Here is a 25,901-nt window from a genome sequence, read left to right as displayed (position 1 = left end):
CCAAACCACTTTTATTTTATTTGAACATTGACATGTTGACAGCAATGCATAGAACAAGATACTTTGGAAAGCCCACTTGGAATCTTTCATTGATCACTTCTTCTCTATTGTAAATAAGATACTCAAAATAATGAAGATAAAAGTCTTAAGAGGACACATTTTGACACTAAACTTCTTGGTCTCTTATTTTGTAAGGTCATGTGGTTCTATTGTTTTACATAATGCACTTAACCCTCCTGTTGTCTTCGGGTCAAATCTGACCGATGTACTACTTTCATCAATCATAACTTTTTTGTTTTACATTCGATTGCATTAAGGCTTCATGATATCCCTCGCAGTAGACATGTAAGCAATAGCTCACGACAGGCCGTGGGATACTGACTTGTTGTGAAAAGTAACTTACAATTCTACCCGTGGTATACGCTCAGTATATCACGGCTAAGAACCAATCAGATTGCTTGATTTTACTTGTCTGTTTTATAATTGAACATATAAAATGGCTGATCACCACTTTCATTGCATTTTGGATGATTTAGTCAACTTTGTAACCGGTTACCGGTCAAAAATGACCGCCATAAAGAAAAGGAATTAGTAACCATCCGGATCAGATAAAACACACACACACACACACACACACACACACACACACAACAATTTGACCCATTTCCCGCTTTTATGTGCCCATCCCCCACATGGATCACACCTGGCACACGCAATATGTGTGCCAGGTGTTCAGTGTCGATTCTTTGTATATTTACTGCAGTTCTTCATGTGTACCAGTAGTCTGATACAATATGTACAGTTTGAAAGGGTGTTAAATAAAATGTGGTGATGATTAATGGTTTTTGTGTTAATGTAATAGCAGTTAAAACAGGACACCAAAGTAAGGGGGAAACAAAGACAATAGAAGGGTTAATCCCACACTGTGATTCCCATACAAATCCCAGCTGGAATAACAAACGGCAGTTGGGGACGAGCAAGGTAATGTTCATATTTATATATTTTTTTAACACATTAAGATTGCCAAAATAATGGTAATGAGCATGTTAAGTTTATTCAAACTGATTTCTTTTTGTGGCAGTCACATGTTGGTCTCCTCCAGAATAGTTGTGTTTGCATGTTCGGCCAGTTTTCACCGCAGAAGAGGTTCATCTGCTTATAGCTGCAGTGTTGCCAGAGAGGGGAGATGATGTACAAACCGGTACATGGTCCCTTTCCTTTTCCTCTTCTTCCTCCTCATCGTCTTCCTCTTGCTGCAGCAGGAGGAGGTGAAGTCCACTCTAACAAGTTAGACTCTTATCTAAACAAAATGTTATGGTACTGTGTTTTCTACTACTGTGCAATTGTGATCACATATTAACGGCATGTAGGGTATTGAATAGAAAAACATTTTATTACTGATACATATTCAAATAAAACTCTGAACAATCCATTCACACACTGTCTAAAACACACACTCCGTTTTGATAAACATTGATCAGGCACAAAAATATAAAGACAGAAAAAAGTAAGGCAAGTTCTTTACAAAAAAGTGTGATCCATAGATAAATATGACAAATAAAAAGGCACAAGGTATATATATATATAATATGTATATATATATAAAAAAGACCATGCAGGCACATTAGGATGGAATAGGTTGGTCTCTATATAATGGCTATAACAGACTTCCTGCTCTCCTGGACTGGCTTTGTCCGGTGTCATGCTGGAACTTAGATCATGAAGACCCTGTGTGGCCCTTGGGAAGCTGGGGGCCCCAGTGTGACAGAAGACAACACATTGGCTGAGGTCAACTGCATTTGTGTTTGAGTAGATTGAAAACAACACTTTCTCCATGGCTTATGAGCAGAACTCGTTGTGATGATTATATCTTTTAAATCAAAATCGGTCAGTCTTTGGTAAAAAAATAAAACAAGTTAAACCGATTGGCCTGCAGAGGGTAGAAACGCAATCTGGAAAATGTCTCATTTTTCCTGGATTAATTAGAAAAGATCAAGTGGAATTTAAACATCTGACCACCAGGGGGAGCACAACGTCATGAAAGTGAAGTTAATCTCATACAAGCAGAAACACCAGTGACTGAGGGGACCCACACAGTGCAAAGCAAGAGAGAAAGAAGCCTTGCAAATGTCCGTGCCACGCCAAAAAGGAGTGGTAGAAGAAGAAGATTGAAATGCATGTGTTGGAAGATAACGAGCTCATTCAGAGTCCAGTGACTTAATAAATCAGAGAATCCAGTGTTTGGCACCTTTTCACGAGGGTGATGTGTTTTCAAAGGAAGGCCAGCTTCTCAGAGCATGAAGGACTGGGTGTGTTTGAAGTCCTGGGGGCACACAGAAAATCAAGTATTAGTATCGAACGGTTTTCGACGGCATGTTTGAGAATTATGGTTCCCGAGGTTGTGATTTCAACACAGCAACATTCGTTAGTGAAGTCTCAACAGCTCCTGCTTCGGTCAGCACTATGCTGATGTCACTGCTCTGAATCCAACATGAGAGGAAGAGGAAGGGAGGGAACGAGTAAATAAAAAAAAAACCTCTTACTTCTTGGGGCGGAGGGATGTAGTTGACATTGGACCTGAAAGATGAAGACGTGGGTAAGTCACAAAGAAGAACAGACTCTCCAGGCAGACAGCTGTATCCTGACTCATATTTTGCTCTGCATAAATAATGCACATCATACATGGCAAACTTCCCAGTGGGTAAAAAGGGAAGTATGACTCTGAGCAGGAATATATTAGGCAGGGGAGAGGAATGTGTAAGGGGAGTTTATACTATATTATTATTAGCTCAGTGTTAGATTTAAAGTCAATATACACTCAGTTGCCAATGTATAACGTTCACTTGGCTAAACATAATATAATCAAATACAACAGTCCTGTAATTAGAATGACTTTCATGAAGGTCATAGTGTTTCTCGTAAGCGATCTGTATGGTCATAATAAAGGTTAATAGCGCTGTGGTGCATTATGCAGAGTCCTGTCTCTGTTATTTCACCTACCTTTCAATTGAAAAGCAAAATAAGTAACACTTGATATCTTGTTTGTTAAACCCGTCGAAAAGCAAACGTGAAAACTGACAATTTGCGGTTCGACACACGGTTATGTGCCAAACTATTCATTGGCCAGGTGCGTTGCTTTCATGGAGTCTGTAGTGGTTGCAGGAGAGGACAAAAGCCCAAGCGTATTTACCTTTGTGTTCATGGTTAAACATCATGATTGCTATCAGTTTTGTTTCAAATTCGAATTATTATGGCTTTTAATTTCTTCCATATCTGCCTTCACTCACGTGTCCTCAGTTCTGTGCAGGGTTTGGCTGCTGATGTGGGCTGCACCATGACACTGGGAGATCCAAAATGACCTGTAGGGATCATTGTGTTGGCTTTAACAAGAGGAGGGTATGACTTTGGAGTGACACTGCACGCCATGCTTTAATGGAGTGGAGGGGGGGTTTATTAGTAAAGTCATTGATGCGTAAGGTGTGCCACCATAACTCTATTAGCGAGGTGTTGTGCGTTTCATTTCTGTATATTCGGGGTCTATCGTAATGTCACGTGACAACCCCTCAATAACTAATTTAAGTGACAGAAATGATACGCACATGTTTACAGAACTAGGGTTGTGGCAACAAACCTGTACTGACATGCAGCCAATCGGGATGCAGCAGAGCTGAGCAGGTCAAGTGGTGAGCCAATCACATGCAGCAATCCAACACCCTGATACACAACACTAAATGCTTTCTGACTAGTTTCTACTTCAGGTTTGTACTACACCTGTGGAAGGGCCTTGATCGATAGAGCATGGACGTTCACACAGAGCCTGCACGTGCAGACTCTGAGGATGGAATTGCAGATTAGGGCACTTTATTTTACAAAAGGATTGTTTTAGTTAACTGTATTGTGTTCATACTAAAGTAGTGCAAAATTCATTGTGAAATCTAAAATAACCAGGTCCGCTTTACTGTTTTTTTATTTGTATTCTTTCAAGGCAGGGCTCAATCCCAGATCTGCATTCCTATTTTGTTCACTGGTACATCAGATATCATGTCACATTGTCTTTGAGTCTTTGTGAAGAAGCCCGGTCTATAAATAGGAAGTTGACACTGACAGCTCCAGTTAGCTCACTGGGATAAGCATCAGACTTTAACCGAGACAAAGAGCTTCCGCATCAGCTTCGAGACGAGCTCCACAGTGACTCTCCATCAAACGCTGCGCAGTAACAGGCCAGTAATCAAATAACATAAAGTCAAGCGAATTAGGCCAGTCACACGAGGACATGCATCTGGCTTATTAACCAGTCAAGCATCGCAACGGCCTTTCGCCCACTGGTGTGTGTGAATGCCCTCACAGCCCTCTGCCACGCCACAGCATCATTTTTCCATCTCCTCGATATCTAAATAATCCATTTCAAATTACCCATCCAATCAGTTTAGTCGCTCGCTATTCTTTCTGCCAATATTTCCCTCCTTGCTGATTAACGGAGGGCAATTATTCCAGAAGTGTGTTACACTGATTATTCCCCCCTCCCCCTTTTTAAATGTCTGGATGTTTAGATCATCAGTCTTGCTACAGTTTGACATGAATTCAGCAGATGCAGCTCTGCCAGGAAGAGGCAATCAATTTAAAAACAACCTTTTCCCCATGGGTTGTACATCTGCTGGCGCCAATCACATGAGGGGTAGGCACTGCTGTGGCTCAAACACACACACACACACACACACACACACACACACACACACACACACACACACACACATGTAGACACACAGCTGTCACTGTATACAGTCCTGAGTCAGCACAGACACGCAGTCTCTAAGTGCAACAACAACCCCCCCCCTCAGTCTTAAGCGTGTGGGTATTAGCCTGTGCTTGTTCACATCAATGTTAATGCAATCTCAGAGCTCTTACCTTCCTCTGTGTCCTGCCCACGGATCGGGGAGGAGCATGGGAGAGAACACACAGTGACTGTCAGTTGTTTTCAAATACAAAAATAATTGGTTGTTAGATTTGAAAGAAAGCGCAGATAACATTCAAACTCACGGCTGAAGAAGCCATTGCGATGCAAGAAGAGTCCGCCACAGCTGCAGGCCACCACCACCAGGAAGACCACCACCACCGCTGCCACCACCGCCAAGATATTGACATCCTCTGGAGGCGGGATGGAAATAAAGTGTGAGTTATGGTCTGTTTTACATATGCGGCAGTAAATAAAAACCTCGATTTCATGTCGTGGAAGTCACAGAACATGGTGGTAAGCATTACATCCTCCAACAAACAGGAAGGATGTATATTAGTGTAACCCTGTCTCGTGTACTCTAATAACATCTCCTATAATTTATTTAGTGCGTAAACTAGTTTCTTGCATCAACCTAATGTACATTACAGGATGTATTAACAAGCTGAAGACCTTCCCTAAGGAATGCCTTAAGGTGGCCCTTGGAATCTGAAACCTTCGTAAAGGTTTTATTAGTTTAGTAGGCCTTTCCTCTCCACTGCATCCCTGAGCTTCTCCAGTGCTGAAGGGTGTGGGGAAGAGGCACACACACACACACACACACACACACACACACACACACACACACACACACACACACACACACACACACACACACACACACACACACACACACACACACACACACACACACACACACACACACACACACACACACACACACAGGAAGAACACACACACACCTATTTTCATGTGCTTGGCCTCGCACATCTTGGGCGGCCCCACTCCGTTGGAAGCCAGGCAGCTGTATCGACCGGTGTCCTCTTTGGCTACCGCTTTAAACTCCTGCATAGAGACAGAGAGGGAAGAAGACAAGTATTTATGACGAGCGTTTTAGATTTAGATCTGCTGACATGTCCATGAGCAAGAAGAACTACCATCAAACCAAAGAGCACCTTCAACCAAACCAGAACTTCTTTCATTCTTTCAATAATGCACACAATATCTGATTTGCTTACTGCACATATTTTCTATTTTATTGCATTCTATTTCAATGTAAAAGACTGCTTTCTTTTCTTTTCTATTTTACTATATTTTTTCTTATTTTTTTTGTAATGTTATTAGTGTTCTCAAAATAGTGTTTTCGTTTGTTTTTTGTTTTACTTTTATGTATGCACCGCGACACTAAGTCAAATTCCTCGTACGTGTCAACTGGTAATAAACCTGTCTCTGATTCTGATGAGACATGATATTGCAAGGAGACAGTGCAAACCACGTCCAAATACACACTCCTCATGCTTCCCTAATCAGACACACACTCACCAGCACTCCCGTGCGTGAGTTGATCACAAAGGTGACGTTGGCCCGCAATGGAGCAATCAACGGCATGCTGTTCTTGAACCAGGAGTATGTGGCAGGCGGGATGCTCTGCTGGTCCCTACAGCGCAGCTGCACCACAGAGCCCGTCACTGCCCCACTGGGAATTTCACAGGACGGGGTGTGGGGGGGAACTGGAGGGCACAAGGAAGGAAATCAAAGAAACATAAGAAAAACCTGGAGAAAAAAAACAAACCGATCTCATAAATATTTGAGCTGCTTTTTCTGATTTTCTTTACCCAGGACTTTGAGCGTGACGTTGGTCTCGCCCAGTTGGACGGAGTCGTTAGGAGCGCTGATCTCGCAGCGGTACTCCCCAGCGTCCTCCTGGGTCACCCTCTGCAGCGTCACCGTGGCCCCTTCAATAGACGCCCGGCCCTCAAAGGGAGCTGCAGGAAAGGACAGATGGTCAGAGGAAATGTCTAAAGTCCATATGCACATTTCTTTATCCATAAATTAACTAAAAAGTGACATTACATTCATCCTAAACCATAGTCTTAGATTTGTATTTGTGTGATGTGCAGTTTTAGATGAAAGAAGTCACACAGAGCTTGTTTTGAACATTTCACAAGTCAACGCTCTTCGAAGTGGACTTTGATGCATTTCAACAACAGAAGGCTCAGGCTGGATTACCTTTAAAGCTACTCCGGCTGTAATAGGGACGAGGATGCTTGATAAATCTGACGACACGACAGCTAGTGTTTCATTTATTTCAACCATTCCATCCATACCCTTAACCCCGGAAGAAGGGTCAAGGATAAGAGGTGTGTTAGGACGTTATGCCTCGCTACCATTGACACTTGGCTGCTAAAATATCTCCCACAGCATCCAGGTGGTTTTTCATTCTCATGATACATGGCAAACTCCACTGCAAGCTTCCACACCTTTGAAGTGTCCATCATAGTACACGAGGGAAACACCTCTGCCCTTCTTCTTCCACTCGATGCGTGGGTTCTGGTCTTTCTCGGTGCGGAACCTGCATGACAGCACGGCATCTGAAAAAGGGACACCGATGAGATATTTATGGCAGAATAGCGAAGCCTTCAATCAGGGACATTTTTAACTGCTCGGTCTATTTATAGCCTTGCGGTTTATTCTGTCAGAGTGAATCTAACAAAGCAGCAACTCACAAGGGGGGGGGTTTCTTTGCCTCACCTGAAAACTCCTGCGCCTCCACCTTGTGGCTGTCTGTGGACACAGAGACAGGAACGGAGGGGGAACCTGGTGGTGGAGAAGAAATGGGAGGGGGAGATACAACACGAGGGGTGAGAGGATTTCAAAAATGCTTTTCATCCATTAGGGGGCAAGGTGAATTGGGTAAAGTGCTCCACATTTCCCGCCAACTGCGAGAGGAGAATGCTTAATGGCTGTCTTTGGTTTACTGTCTGAGGCAGCCAGAGATCTCCAAGAAATCCGAAGTGAGAGCAGGATTACTACCTGCTCCGCTCTAATCCAGAGGGGTTAAGCAGCCGTGTTGCCGTGGGTTTATTTAAACGCAGGTTAGGTGAAGGTCACCAAGCATATGAACAGAGACTTGTCCAGATTACCCTGGTGATGGATGAGAGGCATTAGCTAAGAGGCCGACGGCACGCTGTCCAGGTTTGCTTCTCCGGACGTCTGCGTGTCACTGATACCACCAAACAGGAAAAGGAAGCAGGGGCAACTCTTTCCTGTGTCCCGATTGGTTTACGGAGCGGATTATTGCCTGGTCGTCAGGCCGTGAAATACAGGTTCATTGCGGTTGAAGGTTGCCTGAGGGAAAGAGGGTTACAAACATGCACACTGTACGAGCTGCTGCACCGACACTGTAACGTCTCCCAGAAGTCTGAAACTTTAAGTAAAGAGAGTTTTTCTTAAGGCCGTGCATTTTTTAAGTTACATTATAAATGTTGTACTTACTCAGAACATTAAGGGCTGTTAAAAAAACGTTGATGTATTGAAAATATACACATATTCTGGAAAGCCTAAAATACATCCTCTGACACATGCATTCACTTCCTGCCATTGTTTCTGCTGATGCCATGATGCCTACAGATTAGAATCTCACAATTGTCAATTTAAAAACAAGAGAACAGTTTCCTGTTTGTCAGTCACTTCCTGTGTGGGCCCATTGTTACTGGAGTTAGATGTTTCTCTTAAGGGAGGGGTGACATGGAAGAATGGCGGGCAAACTGAGACAAAGGGCAGGAAGTGTGGACAGAAAACAGTCCGTGTTGGGCGTCTCCGCAAACTGAAGCTGGTTAGAAAAACCCAAAGGTCTCTCTCGCTCTTTTTCCACGACAACAGCTATTTTAAAAAATAAACCTTTAAATAAACAACAGCCTTTACAATAATAATGTCTGCCAAATGTCGCATTCTTTTTAAAAGCTTTTCCTGAAGTCGGCTCAATTTACAGCAGCTTCGCTTACTTTGCGCTAAGTGAATTAAAGCTGCACACTCCCTGCAGACGCTCCCTTTCCCCCGCGCCGCCATGTGTTGACTTGTGGCGATGTAACAGGATTATCATCGCGGCCTTGGCTCCCGTACCTCGACACCCTCTGAGGAGCATTGTCTCACTAAAGGATGAGCATGATGAGGGAGGGAGATACAATGAGATTAAAAAAGGCACGACAAAGGAGAGATGAGCGGCTCTAAGAATAGAATACAAGTGGAGTGGAGTGGAGTGAGGCGGATGGAGGTTAGCGGAGGGAGACTTGCAGGAGCATGAATAAAAGAGAGACTGGGATTGAAGGCGAGGGAGATCCTCTCAGACAGTGGGACTGTGAATGGGAGACGCTCTTGTCACATAATGTGAGACCAGGCCTGCCGCCACCTTCGACTGTGTCTCTTTGAGAAGAGGAAACCAAGCGGGGCTGACAACATGCCCGCACTTTACCGCTGCACTGACACACACACACACACACACACACACACACACACACACACACACACACACACACACACACACACACACACACACACACACACAAAATGAGGCTGTGCATGTGAGGCCTGTGTCGTGCTCTTCTACTACGAACACTGTCAGCTTCCATGGCCTCAAGAAGAGTCGAGGCAGACAATGAACACATGGCGAGATTGGATCGTTTCACAACTGCATGGTGGGAAATGTTAACATGGTGTAACTTTTTAAATGAAAAGACGTTCTGTCTCAGAAGCCGACAAGTAACATTACTCAGGTTAGAGACAAATGTATGATCCGTGGCATGAAGTGGAGCACTGAGCACTGGGCGGCTTTTCAGTGGCTTCTGTTGCACACATGAGGTTTTGTCTGTATTGCAAGGTAACTAACTATTGTTGGGAGGCAGGATTATAACAACATTTGGAGAAATTGTCAAAACATTGGCTAATATAGGGACAGTGAGAAACATGCACCATAAAGAAGTATATATTATATTTTCTTTGCATTAATGATATTTATAGAACACGACAGTCAGTCAGACCCAGACCCATTAAATGCTGCAAGGGCGTTTACACAGGCCTCAGCAGGATCATTGTTGTCTTGTAATAAAGTGTAAATACTTTTACAGTATGTCTCATTTTCAAATCAAGCTAACTGCATAACTCAAAACATAAGGGTACCAAAACAGCAACTGGCATATTTACAGTTTTGGCAACCAAGAGCTGCCTGCTGCCAGATTTAAAAGTTAGTATTAGGCTTAGGCCCAAATTGAAGAAAATAGTATCAAAAATCTCTAGTCAATAGGATACTTTGAGTTGCAATCATGATTTGATCATAAATGGTTGCCAGACTTTAGATACTGGTACACTAGACTGAGAATTGGCTCCGGGTATGTATGACTCACAAATTGAAATGGAAGTTAGAAAAATGCTTCTATTGATTTTTAAATCAAGTCTTTCCAGCAGGTTTCCGAAGATCCTCCAATATGGCCTCAGATACAAGGGTAATTAAAATGCTTCAGGGATGGACCTAGCAGACAAAGCCGTCAACACAACACACACACACACACACACACACACACACACACACACACACACACACACACACACACACACACACACACACACACACACACACACATCTCGTATCAACATCAAGCCTCGACAGCTTAACTCACAGAGGCCTGAGCAAAAATAGAAAGATGGCACGCTCGCTCCTTGGCACGCAGCTTTCTTCTCATTACGTGGTCCGTACAGAGTGTTACAGACACTGGGGTGGGTGTTGCCAGGGCTGTGGCGAGGTCAAAAGCATGGCGCAGTAATAATTAAGGCACTTATTAAAATGAACAGGACAAATGGAAGAGGAAGGGAGGTAGGCCCATAGGGCGTATCCTGCCCGGCTTTGTGATATAGATAACGTGCACACGTTTCAAGGGGGGGGAGAAAAACAGGGAGGACTGACCGTGTGTGTGTGTGTGTGTGTGTGTGTGTGTGTGTTCCATTTGAACAAAGCCTCTCTGTGTGACTATAACTCTCTGAGCAACAGCTGTCTCTGTGGTGAGTGTGTGAGGTTGAGATGGGGGTGTCTTTCTCAACTCACAGACAAATCAAAAACATTCCCTCTTTTCTTTTTTTTCTTTTAAGTAATACACTCGACAAGCGTTCATCAGGCAGATTTGAAGCTGCTCTGTTGACATCTCTCTCTCTGTGTGTGTGTGTGTGTGTGTGTGTGTGTGTGTGTGTGTGTGTGTGTGTGTGTGTGTGTGTGTGTGTGTGTGTGTGTGTGTGTGTGTGTGTGTGTGTGTGTGTGTGTGTGTGTGTGTGTGTGTGTGTGTGTGTGTGGGTGGGTGGGTGGGTGGGTGGGTGTGTGTGTGGGTGTGTGTGTAACATGAGTGATTTCTGACAAGTTGTCCACAGCGGGACTGGACACACACACACCTCTGTGAACTTGTGACCTGGCAGGTGGCAAACACAGAGTAAAATCTGCGTCACTCACTCTCACTGTCTCATCACATCCATCCCACACTGCTCCTGCTCTCTATCTCCTTTTTTCCATCATGGAAAGGTTGCCTTTTTGCTTTTTAAATAAACAAGTCATCCTGTTCATCTCCACTCGTCTCCTGCATCAAAACACCTCAGCGTGAGGATAAACAGTTTCTGGTATTTCTGGTTGAAATCCAAACACTGACTTCATGCATTGATCCCACACCTCTCCTGCCAGAAACAGGTGCCTGCTACCACCATGCTGCCCACACCCTTGGGTGGCACCCCGCCAAATACACCTTTAGGGCTGTTTTCTATGGATCTAAGGGCTTCAACTAAACTGGGAAACTGCGTATTAACACTGCGAAAAATGTATGTTCTGAATAAAATAATAAAACCTGAAATAAACTGTAATTAAATAAAACCACTATCTCAAAATAGTTAAATTCACTATGAAAATGGTGATAGATTCTAGAGATCCACGGACAGTAACAATACAAATAAAGTATTATAAATAAAAGATTAGTTAAGGCGGGCACTTTTATAATCAATTTCAGTGTTATCTTGTGGAGGGTTCAAACGTCAATTCATGATTTCAAATGTATTTTTTTGCTTTAGAAATAAAACCTTAAGAAAGTGAGAGTACTATTTGAGTAAGAAAACATGTTAATCAATTTGTTCAAGGTATAGATCCTCGACATCCATGGACAGTTAATAAAACAGAAATCCTTATAGTTAGATCAATTAAAGTACATTAAGCTACTATCAGGCACTTAATTATTTTCTAAGCATTACCTCTTAGAGAGATAGGAAGGCAGGAAGCAAACAGCCAGCGAAACAATGAGTAATTCTGAACACTTTCCGTTAGTCACTTACATTGCATCAGTAAAACAACAATAGGAAGATACAGGGACGTCCCCTCCATTCTCGTCCACAACTCTGGCAGAGTGTTGTCTTCCCTGGACGGAGCGAGGATCCCGAGCCTCAGCTTTCTTCTCGCACTTGTTCACAACTCTCCAATAATTCATCCAGTTTCCAGGGAATTAACTGATCTCCGGGGGGGAGCGAGCGGACCGATCCGGCGCCGAGCGGAACCGGAGCGAAGAGAAGCGGCGCGGAGAAAGCGGATTATCTGGACGCACCTCCGGGACAGATCGGTCAGAAACACCGGGGTCTTGGCTGAGAAGTGAGCCTCGGTTACTATGAAAGATGCGGTTGGACGTCCTCTCTCCCACTGGGGTGTGTTGCTCCTGCGCTGGGTGAGGGTGGAGAGGAGGGAGGGAGGGAGGGAGGGAGGGATGGGGGAGCGTTCAGACGAGCAACGCGGCGGAGCGGCAAGAGCGCAGCGCGGTGTCCAAGACGCGCACTGCACTGACAAATGGCCAAATAACGCGAGGCAACTGCGTGGGCAACAAGGTGTGGCACGCATCTTACCGCACCTTGAGAGGGACCCGAGGTGACCCTAAAGTTGGTTTGAAATATCTTCATGTATCTTCAGAAGACTAAATATTGTCTTGGTTTGACTGTCTTATTCTATTTAAACGAGTTTTATTTGTAAGGCAAGGCAAGGCAAGTTTATTTATATAGCACATTTCAACACAAGGAAATTCAAAGTGCTTTAAGAAACATATTATAAAAGGGCATTTAAAAACAGGCATTTAAAAGCAAAGATAATAAATCATGAATAACAAAGGTGAATTCAAGTTACAGTGCAGTGTGAGATACACATCTGAAATGTTTAGGTCTGACTCAATCATTGCGATCGCCTGATAAGCCAACACCCCTGCACTTTCATCACTTACAGCGCCCATCGAACAGGGCAAATGAAAAGTGTAACCAGGGTGAACTTAATTATGAATGTTGTTACATCAAGGCCGAAAATTAGGATGAGCGCAAACAGTCAAAAGGGGGAGGGGCCACTTTATTAAATAACTATAGGCCAATCTCTAAATGGTCAGTTCTGGCAAAGGTGCTCGAACGCCTAGTGAGTGAGCAGGTAAAGGAGTTTTTATGTAAAAATGACATCCTGTCTAAACATCAGTCAGGCTTCAGAAAGCAACACAGCACCATCACTGCCACGATGAAAGTGGTGAATGATGTGGCGAGTATTTTAGATAATAAGCAGAGTTGTGCAGCTCTGTTTGTTGATCTTTCCAAAGCGTTCGATACCGTCGATCATCACACCTTGAAGCAGAGGCTACTCAGTATTGGCATATCCAGCCATGCAGTGGGTGGTTTGTGAACTGCTCTCTGAAAGGTCCCAATGTGTTCAGTTTGATGGGCTGTCTTCTGAGTGGTTAAACATTGATAATGGTGTACCACAAGGTTCTGTTTTAGGTCCACTTGTATTCTATATATATATCAACAGTTTAGGTGAAAATGTCGATTAAGCTACTTTACATTTCTATGCGGATGATACCGTGATGTTCTGTGCAGGTCCCTCCATTAAGGAGGCTGCTGTTAAATTGCAGACTGTTTTTAACATTATTCAGACTCAGCCCTCTGAGCTTAAGCTTATTTTAAATGTGGATAAAACCAAGATAATGCTCTTTTCAAAAGCTAAAAAGACACCAGAGCCTGTTTTGGATATTGTTACTACGCAATGAAAACTACTTGAAGTTGTTGCCTGTTATAAATACCTAGGTATCTGGCTTGATGATTGCCTCTCTTTTAAACTTCATGTCAATAACCTGCTTAAAAAGCTGAGGGTTAGGCTTGGGTTCTTTTTCAGAAACACGTCCTGTTTCTCACTTGAGGCCAGGAAAAGGCTCTGTGACCTTTGACCTGTGCTGGACTATGGTGATCTGATCTATATGAATGCACCTGCCCATTGCCTGAACAAGTTAGATGCCGCCTATCACAGCGCACTGAGATTAGTCACTAATTGTAAAGCACTTACTCATCACTGTGTCTTTCGACTCCACTTCGAGCGATAGAACTATTAACAAAGCACTTATATACTAACAAAGGACTGGCTTACCTAAAGCCAGTTGAGTAGCACTTGAAATGTTTTTGCTCTATGAAACCTGATGTACTTATATGATTCTGTTTTCTTCAAGTTTGTATTTTGTTGGTGTAAGTCGCTTTGGATAAAAGCGTCAGCTAAATGTAATGTAATGTACCCTGTATGCCAAGGCAGGTCTGCCATCACTTACTGTAAAGAGGCTCAGTCCTTGGTACACATTTATTTATAAAGCCATGTTGGGTAAACTCCCGTATTATATCTGCTCTCTGATAACACAGAGAGTTGCAAGCAGCTATTGTCTGAGATCACATGATGTAGTCTTGTTAGATGTGCCAAGAGCAAGGACTGTCTTAGGTAAGACAGCGTTTATGTGCGCAGCGCCACTTGCTTGGAACAATCTACAGCTAAAATTGAAACTGAGCAATCTCATTCCTCTGCATGTTTTTAAAGCAAGTCTAAGTGAAATGCTCGTTGAAACTATGAGTATTTGTATATGTTGATAAGTATGTAAATGTAGCTTGTAAATATGTTGTATGATATCCTCTATTGTTTTATGTTGTTTTATGTTTCATGTGGAAGCTAATTGCTGCAGGTCTCCCTTGCCCCCCCCCACGTACAACTATAATATTGAATGAAATGGGGCTGCATTAGTAGCATTGAAGTGCATGAAAGTTTTCACTTGTAAAGACCCCTCGAAATGTTAAGTTGATGTTGATGATCAAATTCCAATATTATTAAATGTGAGATGTTTCCGGATGAAATATATGACAAAGATCATCCAGCCTTGGATCAAGGTGCTGTGCTCAAAGCAAATTCCAGGTGCAGTCCCAAAACAATGAAAGGCTTAGAGGATAAAGGACACGCACTCCCAAGGCTGGAAAACAGGAAATGAATCAGTGCCTTTTCTCTCGGAAACTGAAAATGTAGACTATGATTACTCACTTTGCAGAGACAGAAGGTACATTTACTGTTTGGCTTCGCTTGATAGATTATCATAATTAATAAAGACATTAACTGTCGAGAAGCACTGCAGTTACTACATTTTTAAAGATATTAGACCCCTTTCGTTTCCCTGGATGTGTGTGGCATAGTTTCTTACACAATATTTGAGTAAGGAGCTGGTTTAGCTTCAAACGCTTCCAATGATTGCTTATACTAATATGAAACCTCTTGACTGACTTCACCGTTGACCTCCTACTGCGCAAGCTCTCGTGCAAAAGCCGGGTAAGAAAAACGCATTATGAATTGATTTATAGGAATGCATTATCGCGGCATGTTTTAGTAGCTATTCAATTTTAATAATGTTTGAGCAGCGGGCGCAGCAGTCATCTCTAGAGGCGAGGAATTCAGGGCACAGATTCAAACATCTCAATTGGTGTGACTGTGCTCTCAGGGTCCGAGGCATATGTCCTTGGGTGTGTCTTGCACTCTGTCAGTGTGTGTTGGGGTGGGGGTCGTAGCCCAGACAGCTGCACGCAGTTTAGTGGCTTTGCTCGACCCTCAGAAGTCTCCTGATGGGGATTGATGCCGCTGGGCTGTGATTAAATGCAAGAAAAATGCCTGTTACAAAACCCTCGCTGGTTAATCTGAGGTTAGAGGGGGGGGAGGTACCTGTCTTTACTTATCTTACTTGTCAAACACACACAGTGGCGGGGGCTCAAATGTCCGACAGAGATCTGTAATGTATGACCGGGGGAGGGGCTGCTCAATGTTTCTTCGTGTCATTGGTGGTTATTACCAGCTGTCTGTAACCACCTGTACTGTAACACGAGAGGAGAGCTAACCCACTAAAGTAAGCTCGCAGCATGATAATAAAAACTATGGGTACCTCTTACTAACGCTCGGTACAACGGATAGTAAATGTTTTCCCCAAAATATCATTTCGATAATTAATCATTTGAGAGGCCTTTAATGTGAATATGGATCGTCTGAAGGCACCAGGACAGTCTGTAAATTATTCGTACCATAAATCATCAATGATGATCCCAACACTTCTATTTATATTCTTTGATGCTACTGATTTGTTTTTATCTTTCAAAAAGACTGCAAATATGTGCTTTTATAAATAAAATAAATAAAAGACTTCACACATAGTTGATATACATGTCATTCATTTCCATGTATAAAGCTCTTTCAAAAAGGTGTCTCATTGGAAGGTGGTAAACCATTGTAGATTGCGATACGGTCTCTCCACACACACAGATTGCGATACAGTCTCTCCACACACACAGATTGTTGTGTTGGCTGAGAGGAAGGCTAGTGTTGTGTTTAATGCGACAACATGCCTGGAATCCTGGGGGAAAACAAAGCGCCTCCAGACTCCGATCCTCAGGCTCGCTCACACTTTCTCACACTTGACCCAAACACACTCTGAGGATTGAGAGCCACCTGCTTGATAAGTGATAGACGCAACAGCTGCCTTCGGCTAACACACACACCCACACACACACTCCGCTGTTGTTGTTGAGCAAACTGCTGACACACACATACAGTAACCGACACCCACACGTTTCAATTTTCACTCTTACTCCTCCTCATCAGCTGAACAACTGAAACACCTTTCCCCCCCCAGTGTTACAATCTTTGTCAACACACAACACTTTGTACCAGAAACTGCACTTTGAACATTTTAAATATATTATTAACATTTTAATTGTACCCGTTTATCTAGGCCCTTTTTGTTTTGTCACACTGTGGGACTGCGGGAAACGGCATCTCGAGATTTCTGGATGTATAACACATGTAGTCATTGACTTTGACTTTGAAAGGGTCATGGAAAATTATTTACTTACATTTTTGAGCAATTTAAGTAAGAATGAGAAAAGCAGGAGTGATTTGTTATATTATTTTACACATTTATTGAACAAATAATACAATGGGATACATGTGAAAGTGTGTGTGAGGTTATGCAGAGGTTGTTGCTGGCTGCTCGGAGGCGGGTGGAGCCACTTCTTCAGGTTTCGGCATCTCAACCTGCGCAAATAAATCCACACATTTATGATTATTATATATCCTTACGTCTCCTCTCTAACCTACTGGGTAACTAAAACTAGAAATGGCCTTAAATATCATGTCTAAATGATCCTTCTACAGATTTGTTATGGGGTTGTTGTTATGTTGGAGGCGGGGTTTGGAGCGTGGGCGTCCTTGTTTCGAGTGCCAGCTGGAGGCAGACGGGGGACATGCTTCCCCACCGCCTGCAGCCGGCTCAGAAAACACGACACCCACACATCTCTGCTTTTATAACCCTGTTTCTGTATGGCAGCACACACAGAAGGTGGACAAAATAACAGCAACACTTTACAACATTACAACACTGCAGCAGACTATTTAGATATTGAGCGATATCGCTTTAAAAAAGTTCTGATCTTTTACACTTTTTTTGTCTAAATTGTTCTCAATCTCTATCATGTTAACCTTTGACCTTCTATGCTTGCCATACTTCACAGTCTGTGAGGGATTATCGGCAGCATTTGGAAAGGACTTGTTGTGTGAAGTGTAAATATGCTGTACATATTGTACCTTCACTGCAGTCTGCTGTCTACCACAACATTAAAGAACACACTTGAATGTGGTGTTTAAATACCTGATAAGAAGACAGCTTGTCCAAGTTATCTTATAAATTACTCCAAGAAGTTCACTTTGTCCATGCTGAAATTCTTCTTCTTTCTAACAAACTCAGGGGCTGCTGGTATCGCCATTACGATTTTGGCTTGCAACGATTATGAAAACAACATAATCGAAATAAAACGATTATTTATTTATATATATTTTTTTTTTTATTGGTTTTTCAGTTGAGTTAAACTTAAAGTTCAGGGTAATCATGGTAATGTGGGATAGTGGTGGTCTAATGGATAGTGAGGTGGGCTGAAGATTGGAAGGTTGTGAGTTCAAATCCCGCCAGGAACACCACCACTCGTGTGCCCTTGAGTAAGGCACTTAGTCCGTAGTATGTCCCTGTAATTGGTCATTAGTCACTTTGGATAAAAGCGTCTGCTAAATGAAATGTAAGGTAATCAACTGTTAAAAAGATACTGTTCACATTTTCCTTTTCAATAAATGTATGTTTTCAAAGTAAATGGATAATCGTGATTTCAATTATTGACCCAAATAATCGAGGTTATGATTTTTGCCATAATCGAGCGGCCCCAACGTGAGTCTCTCTCAAACGACCAGAGCACCCAAGTTGTACTGAATTACACTCACATGTCTACAAATCTTTTTTCAGATTGTGTTTTGAGCCCAGTCCTCGTAGCTGCTTGTTAGTGTAGTTCCACATCTCGCACAGTTTGTCCACATGAATAAAATATATTTCATCTGCATGACAACACAAACTAGCCTCTTGTTGTTCATGTTCACGAAAACATCCACCGAATGATATATTATATGATATCACGTGCATTAGCTGTGATTCGCACACAAATATGGAACTAACTGCAGGGTGAAGTGCTTCAGAGGGTTTATAGCTCCTCCACTGATTGGTGATTAACACATGGGACATGGAGGACAGGACAACTCGCTGCCTGTACTCAGACACAGCTAACAGTAATGTGTCAGGAGATGCTATGGACCAGTGTCCTCTAAGAGCATGAAGTGCTGTGCTGCAGCAGGTCTGCATGCTAATCCTGTGCTTGTAAAAACTCCAGAAAGCCCTTGATCCAAATATCCTTCGTCCACACTTTTGTCTCAGAAAGTGCTATTTTTATCTGCCAGCGAACAAATCTCAGCGAAAATGAAATGTAGGCCACAGAGCGCAGGAAGTCATCTCTCGCCAGATCTAGTGCGTCTATAAACGAGTACATCTTGTTTAGCATTACGCTGATGCACAGAGAATGCCAGAGCAAAATATATTTCGCCTAGATGTCTCCATCCAAAACTATCTCGCAGCCTAGTTTGAATTTGAAGAATTGATGCTTTCTCTTTAAGAGCCGCTTGTTCTCAGACATCAACCTGAGCGTCACGATGTCTAGAATACGAGCCTTGAACCTGGAGAGATTTAAAAATACTTCTTCCTTGGATCTTGCGTTATCTTCTGTGTCTTTGATGTCGTGTTTTAAAAAGACACTGCAGTTTGTCCTTCGCGAGGAGGATGGGACCTGGAGCTCGTCTATTTCCTCTGTTTTTGCCAAAAATATAAAGTGCTACGTAATAAAAGATAGTCGTGTTATATCCCAACCTCGACTCGCTCTGTAAAACAGCAGCAATTTGGCCAAGTATTCATTAAATAGACTAAACCCCTCCCCCTTTGAAGTCGCTGCTGTTGGACGCCTGTGTGAGGTATTAGAATAAATAGAAGAGGTGTTTGTTGCTCCTACCAGTCTCCCTGCCCGCTGCTTCAGTTTCCTCCACACCGTGTGATGAGCCTGCAGAGAGGAAGACAACGTGACTGACAGGCACACACCGATAAAGTGCTTTTAACGCACCGGACAAAAGGACACGCTTTCATTTTCAGTCTTTATTTCGAACAGATTAAAAAATAACAAATAAAAAATAGCAAATGTGAAAAACAGAATACCGTATTGTTATTAATATTTGTATATTCAACAAAAAAAAAGTCTTCATATTAATAATTATAATAATAAATGTGTCCGAAAGGGAGTAGGAGGAAGCAAATGCTTATTAATTCCCACCCCTTACGTGATCAATGTTTGTCCTTTAAATCATTATGCAAGTTATTCCTACATACATTTACATTTATACATACAATCATTTCTCATCTTCAATCACCTTTCTTCATTCTCATATTTTTCAAAAAAGGTGTTTCTGTACATCCTTTTAAACTGAATGATGCTTGTGCTTTGTTTTAACCCCTGCTCCAAACCATTCCATAACATCACCCGCTTTAATATTGGAATAACAATCAACTGTCATGAATATTCTGCTGCATGGCAACAGCGTTGGTAATTATAGTCTTGAATCACTGCTTGTGATTAAAACCTGGAATGCCTCAAGCAGGTGGCAATAGATGACCGTTTCAACTGATTTACACCTTTTTAAAAGGGCTGTACCGAATACTTTGAAGCTTTCATTGGCATGCAGACTCTAAATCAACATCCTAATGCTGTGCAGCTTTTCTGTCTGCATGTCTATTCTTCCTGTGTAAGCCTGCTGTTTCTGCACAGTGGCAGATACTCATATTATTAGTATTGAACTATTTTTAACTTGGAAAAAAACTGTTTAAATAACTAAATGTTCTCACTCCATTTATTTGGGATAAAATGGTGGTCAACAACACTTCTGGTCTACTGGGAAGGTCAATCTTTTAAAATGCAACAAAAGGTCAAACGTTAAGGTTTTTACACAGTAGATTAAAGCCTTTTAGCGTCTTAGTGTGCTTTCCATCGCCATATCAGAAGCACACCCTACCTCCATGTGCAGCGGCAGGGAGAGGCCCTGTGCTCGGCGCTGGAGGCCCCAGGGACCCTCCCCCAGGCTGTGGAGGGCCGTCACATCGTACTGGGAGCAGAGGCCCGTCCTGCCCACCAGGGGGCCCGCACTCAGCAGCACATGGTCACCACATCTGCACACAGAGAGGAAGGAACAGGATTCATCAGTTCTCCTTCACACAAAGAAGCTACGAAGTCAAATAGGAAAGTGCAAGTCACCTGTGGAGCATCACGGTGCCAGTGGGACTTTGTGATGCCTTCTGCTCCACCTCTTCCTGTTTACACCTGGATGACAAAAAGAAAACATGATTATTATGTGGGGGGGGGGGCGATGCAGAGAGGGCAACAAGGACAGCAAAGGAAGGACACAGAGGTGTATAAAGCTAGAAAAGGCACAGAAACAGCTGGAAAATGGTGAAAAAGCTGTAAACCGTATCAGTGTTAGACAGTTCTGTTGCTTATGAAGCGCACCTGCTGTGTGAGAAGACCTCCAGAGCCACAGAGGGCACCACGACCAGAGGCTCCCAGGCCAGGTCCTGGTGGATCAGCTGCTGAGCCCCTCGGGTGAGAGACCGCAGCGACTCCTGGAGAGATAAGACACCGCCATGTTGGTTTAACACTCAAAGGATCTGGTAACCCAAGGTATATATAGAAATGTATTCATTGGGATAAACCCCTTGAGATGCACCATCTCGTTTTCAAGGGGATCCCGACAATAGCAACAACTTACAGACATAAACAAAAAGACAAACATGACACACAAGACAAACCACATACAGTCTGTTAAGTACAATTCAAGCAATGCTCACAATCATTACAATTTGAGAGACAGTCGAGCAAATCAGTTTCATCAATATCAGTTATAACAAGTTGAAAGTGAGATAACAATGCATGTTTAAATGAACCCAATGGTGCAAGAGATCTAATAGGTAAAGTATTCAACACCAACAAAAACATCTGAACTATTCCATCTCTACAACTGCTGGTGACCAGTTCAGTCTTCACTTTTAATTCACACTCTGGACTCTCTTCCTCGCACAAAACACACATTTAAATAAATATGAATATGCATGTGTGGTAGCGTAAACACCCAAGTATAGAGACTCGGAAATATGGCAAAAGACAGCATTCGTTTAAAAGGAGGGTGTCAGCGAAACACGCGTTAAGGTCGAATGATGCCCAATGAAGCATCTTTGATATTGTTTCAATAGACGAGTATTTGATATTCAAAAGATGGAAGATCACTTCTTAAAGGAACTGAACACGAGCTGAAGACCTGATGTCAACAGAAACGATGGCATGACTGTTTTATTTTACAGATTTCCTGCTATGAAATGTAATTGTTGTCAACAAAAGGACAACGTTAGCTTAGGAAGAAGACACAGACGGGAAGTGACTGCAGAGGTTTATTTGCACTTTAGAGCACAGACGCACCTCAGAGGGAGTCCATGAGTCGAGCTGAGGGTCGAGCACCACGTCACAGCAGAAAGCCCCGGCAGTGGCTACTGCAATGGAAACAGAAACCAATGAACACCGCAGCACCTCTCACCAGAGTCCACGTGTATCTTTCAATAACGTTAGGAGAAAATGGCCTGCCAGGAATTATGTTTAAGGAGCCAAAATAATTGTACTTAGACATAACAAGTCTATCAGAACGGGCAAAGACAGACGCTGCATCTAACCTTCAATTCTGTCTCGAAAGTTCCTGGCAGAGATTTGTTTATTACTACAGGTCTCTGATGTTTGGTTAGGGTAAATAAGGAGAAACAAAGAGGAACTCTTTACCCTCAACATCCATGGTGCTGAGCAGCTCCACAGTGAAGTCCTCTTTGAAGGCAGTCTCCAGAACCTGACCCAGCAGGGCGGAGCAGGAACGCCAGTAGGCCTGAAAGGAGAGGAAACCACGCACACTCTAACACTTCTATATCCCTTATAGAACATTCTTATGCCATTAATAGCTGATAGAAACCAATTTATGAAGCTTTGAGACATCCAAATTGTTAGTGTGTAAAGTATGTGTGTTGTGATGGACGTGGATTTACAGTGAAGATAGCGGCTTTAATACCTTCAGTTGGATTCATTTACATTTCAATAGAGAGATAACGGTAAACAGTGACCCACTTTAGCATCACCTGTGGACAAGTGAGTATGAATATAGACTTGAAAAGACGAGGGTAAACATATGCTTTAAGATAAGAAATTAAAAAAGTATAGAAACACTATCATGTACTGAAAAAATAAAGCCAATTCCTACTTAAGAAATGCCTTTATTCCCCTTGAAAATCTATGAAACTCCCCGACCTTCATAATTCTTTCACAGTTTTCAGGTCACCATGAAAAAGCTGGAGACTAGAGTATATTCTCGTGGTAATAGTACCTGGTTGGCGATTGTTGGATCGTTGTCTGTGAATGTGAGCAGGGTGAGAGAGCAGGAGTGAGTGAGGGGCTGGTGGAGGGACCACGGCTCCCCGTCCACCAGGGCCAGAGCCGAGTTGTCCACATAATGTTCTGTCAAGTCTGAGGGAAACACAGAGTGCAAAACAAGCGTTTATTTATAGCGACACATTATCGTGCATCCACATTCCCTTCAAACGGATTATTTTCTTTTACATTTCATTTTAACTAGCACCTTTTTTCAGACATGTAAGCATACCTGTCTGTACCGACTACTAGGGATGGGAACCATTAATCGAATATTCGAAATTATTCTGGTATTCTAATAATTATTCAGGTATTCGAATATGAGTTATTCAATTTAAAAAAATGTTGGGTGGGGTGCGTAAGTTGATTACATATTATCAAATTGAATAATTCAATGTATACGACTGTGCCATAGCTAAATGTGTTAGGTGACGTCTAAAGGTGTGTTTTGCTCCGCTCACCGGTCCCTCACAGCGGGCAGAGCTGCAGGTGCTGATCTCTCTCTCTCGCGTCCGGTTATACTTCACTCGTGTTTATGTCCAAATCCATCAGATCTAGCTAGTTCTAGCCAGCGCCATATAGATAGAATATATGTCTATATGGCGCTGGTTCTAGCCAATGATATGGCTGCTGCCCCTCCCTACATGCAGATCACGCAGACTCAAACCTCATCTTAGGCCCAAATGCGCTCCGCAGCCGTTGCGAGGTTCCGGCGCTAACAGTTCATGAGCGTGCTCCCCCGCCCCCTGTCAACACTCGCGACACATGAGTGGCCAGCCTAAACAACAATAAGCGCTGCTTGGCAACCGTGTGTGGCGGCAAAGTGCATAGACATTTTGACTGGAGAGATTTAGTTTTGCCGGTATTCAACATATTTTACCAGTCATAGTCCGGTAATTATTTACACTCTAAGAAGAGTCCTACACAACAGACATGGCGTCAAAAAGGAGTAATGTGTGGAAATATTTCGACCAGGTTAGTGAGTGCGGTGTAGAGGTCAAACTCTGCCAAATTAAACGTACACATGCTATACCTTGCTATACCCGCAACCTCCGTTCCAGCTGAGAGGGTCTTCTCTACAGCTGGCCTGATTGTGAATCGCCTCCACACATGAAAGCTGTAGGCCTATAGCTGTCAAACTGTGATCACCAGTTCAATACATTTGACAAATTCGACTTGGTTTCTACACTTATTTGAACATGTATTTATTTATTTATTTCCAAAGGTTCATGAAAAAAAAAATGTTGAATCTTTTTTTTTTACCCAATTATTTTTTTTACAGGATATGTACATTTCAGTTAACCGGTTAAACGTTTTTTGGGGGGGGTCGAATATTCGAATATTCATTTGCTTTCAAATTCCTATCCATACTGACTACCTAGGGAAAGGTCAGAGGATTTAAATGAATGTCTGAATTAATTTTTTATTTGACAAGACTTAGAAGGAAAGGGGTGATGTATGTATGTGGGCAGTATGTGTAGATTTGAGTGGACTGTAAACTGAGGCGGGTGTGATATTTATGTACATCTCCATGTAAGTTCTTTAAAAAAAAAAACTCACGCCGGGCGCAGCTCAGAGGAGTGGACATCCCTCTGTTCATGACCAGCAGAGTACCGTCCAGCCCCGGGCACTGCATGGACACCTCGATCTTCTCGATGCGGGGGTACAGAGCTCGCTGCCGGGCCTGCTCTCTGGAGAACACGGCATTGCGTTGGCTGCGGACGTCTGCAGGCGAAGCACGCAGGGCTGCAGCGGCAGAGGAAAAGCCTGTGAAGAGAAAGAGGAGGAAATGATGGAACCTAGCAGAAGAAGGGATGCAGACTTATTCAAAAGCACTTCAAGGCTTTTATTGTCATTTGCACATTAGCTACAGTGTAGATATGTCAATGAAAGACTTAGGTCACATGCTCCTCCAACAGTGCAACATATATAGAACAAATAAAAAAGATACAATAGTGCAAGTAAATACAAATAAAATAGAATGGCAATCGTGCATTAAGAGTCTATATACAAGTAAATGGAATATGATATATTAGATCAATAATTTAAGATGCACAGATTAAACACTTTGAATTCCCCTTGTATAAAAAGTGCCAATGCAAATAAAGTAAATATATATAATGAAGACACTACTTTATGTTCGTGTCATATCAATATCTGGGCTTAAAACTAAATTGTTCTAAAATAAATCTGTGTTTCAAAGTGAGGGGTAGGAACCAAACAAGTTGCATTATGGGAAGTGTAGGCTCTCGTAAAATTAAATAATAACACTGGCTCTCACTTAAGGAGAGGTCCTTGTACGTTACTCTACGCACTGGGGACATTTAGTAGAATCTCGAGGCGTGCTTATCGTTATGAATTACACTTTGCATTAAATGTCATGTCAAAATGTCTATGTATCCAGGCTCCAAATTACATGTCTACCTAGATAGCTCACATGCTAATGCTAACGTTACTCACGGCGCTGGAGAACTTGACACACGGTCCTGGTCACCATTGTGAAGAAGATATATATTTCTACACCTACATAAATAAATAAAAACGCAAATGTATACGGAAGGGCAAATGGATAAACGTATGTCGCTTGTGTCTTTAGCTGAAGGACGCCATGCCTGTTTGACGTACAACAGTGAAGCAGGTCCGGGTAGGAACTTAATAGTGCTGGGAAAGTTCCATGTGACCTACAGGACGTGCAGTTTGTGTTTATGACAGCAGGGGTAGCTGTTGCTACTCATTGCAATGAGGCTTATGTAAAGGAACTGCAATATGTGTGTAGTCCGTTGCTGGAAATCTTTAGCAGCACCATTTTAATTAACATTCTCCAGAGCCGTATAAAGAGATATAGGGCTAGCCTATATATTTTATATGGCTCCGGCAGCAACAAAAGACTGATAATACTTCTGCTGAAAGCTTTCAAAAT

The 25,901-nt window shown here is 42.6% G+C and overlaps 2 protein-coding genes across 4 annotated transcripts; both read right to left on the bottom strand.

The window, feature by feature from the left end:
- Positions 1 to 18: 18 nt before the first annotated feature.
- Positions 19 to 12,479, bottom strand: jam2a (junctional adhesion molecule 2a). 3 transcript variants are annotated; one of them, XM_071205517.1, is made up of 12 exons: positions 12,086 to 12,479; positions 7,484 to 7,549; positions 7,213 to 7,323; positions 6,568 to 6,717; positions 6,275 to 6,462; positions 5,695 to 5,797; positions 5,038 to 5,145; positions 4,906 to 4,918; positions 3,288 to 3,359; positions 2,544 to 2,577; positions 2,249 to 2,323; positions 19 to 1,253 (listed from the first exon to the last, which is right to left on the bottom strand). In XM_071205517.1, the coding sequence occupies exons 1-11, from the start codon at positions 12,132 to 12,134 to the stop codon at positions 2,291 to 2,293; spliced, it is 927 nt and encodes a 308-aa protein (XP_071061618.1). In that variant the 5' UTR covers positions 12,135 to 12,479; the 3' UTR covers positions 19 to 1,253; positions 2,249 to 2,290. The 3 variants fall into 3 exon arrangements, with proteins under 3 accessions (XP_071061618.1, XP_033957137.1, XP_033957144.1); XM_034101246.2 differs by lacking the exon at positions 19 to 1,253 and having other exon boundaries at positions 1,375 to 2,323; XM_034101253.2 differs by lacking the exons at positions 19 to 1,253; positions 3,288 to 3,359 and having other exon boundaries at positions 1,375 to 2,323.
- A 4,526-nt stretch (positions 12,480 to 17,005) lies between these two features.
- mrpl39 (mitochondrial ribosomal protein L39) lies at positions 17,006 to 25,632 on the bottom strand. The gene is made up of 10 exons (XM_034096401.1): positions 25,442 to 25,632; positions 24,542 to 24,748; positions 22,938 to 23,077; positions 22,346 to 22,445; positions 21,995 to 22,065; positions 21,032 to 21,144; positions 20,780 to 20,845; positions 20,541 to 20,694; positions 19,490 to 19,537; positions 17,006 to 17,147 (listed from the first exon to the last, which is right to left on the bottom strand). The coding sequence occupies exons 1-10, from the start codon at positions 25,476 to 25,478 to the stop codon at positions 17,079 to 17,081; spliced, it is 1,005 nt and encodes a 334-aa protein (XP_033952292.1). The 5' UTR covers positions 25,479 to 25,632; the 3' UTR covers positions 17,006 to 17,078.
- Positions 25,633 to 25,901: the final 269 nt, after the last annotated feature.

The sequence above is a fragment of the Pseudochaenichthys georgianus genome, chromosome 2 (genome assembly GCF_902827115.2).
Source record: "Pseudochaenichthys georgianus chromosome 2, fPseGeo1.2, whole genome shotgun sequence".
NCBI lineage: Eukaryota > Metazoa > Chordata > Actinopteri > Perciformes > Channichthyidae > Pseudochaenichthys > Pseudochaenichthys georgianus.
This window is presented reverse-complemented; position numbering and strand designations above follow the sequence as displayed.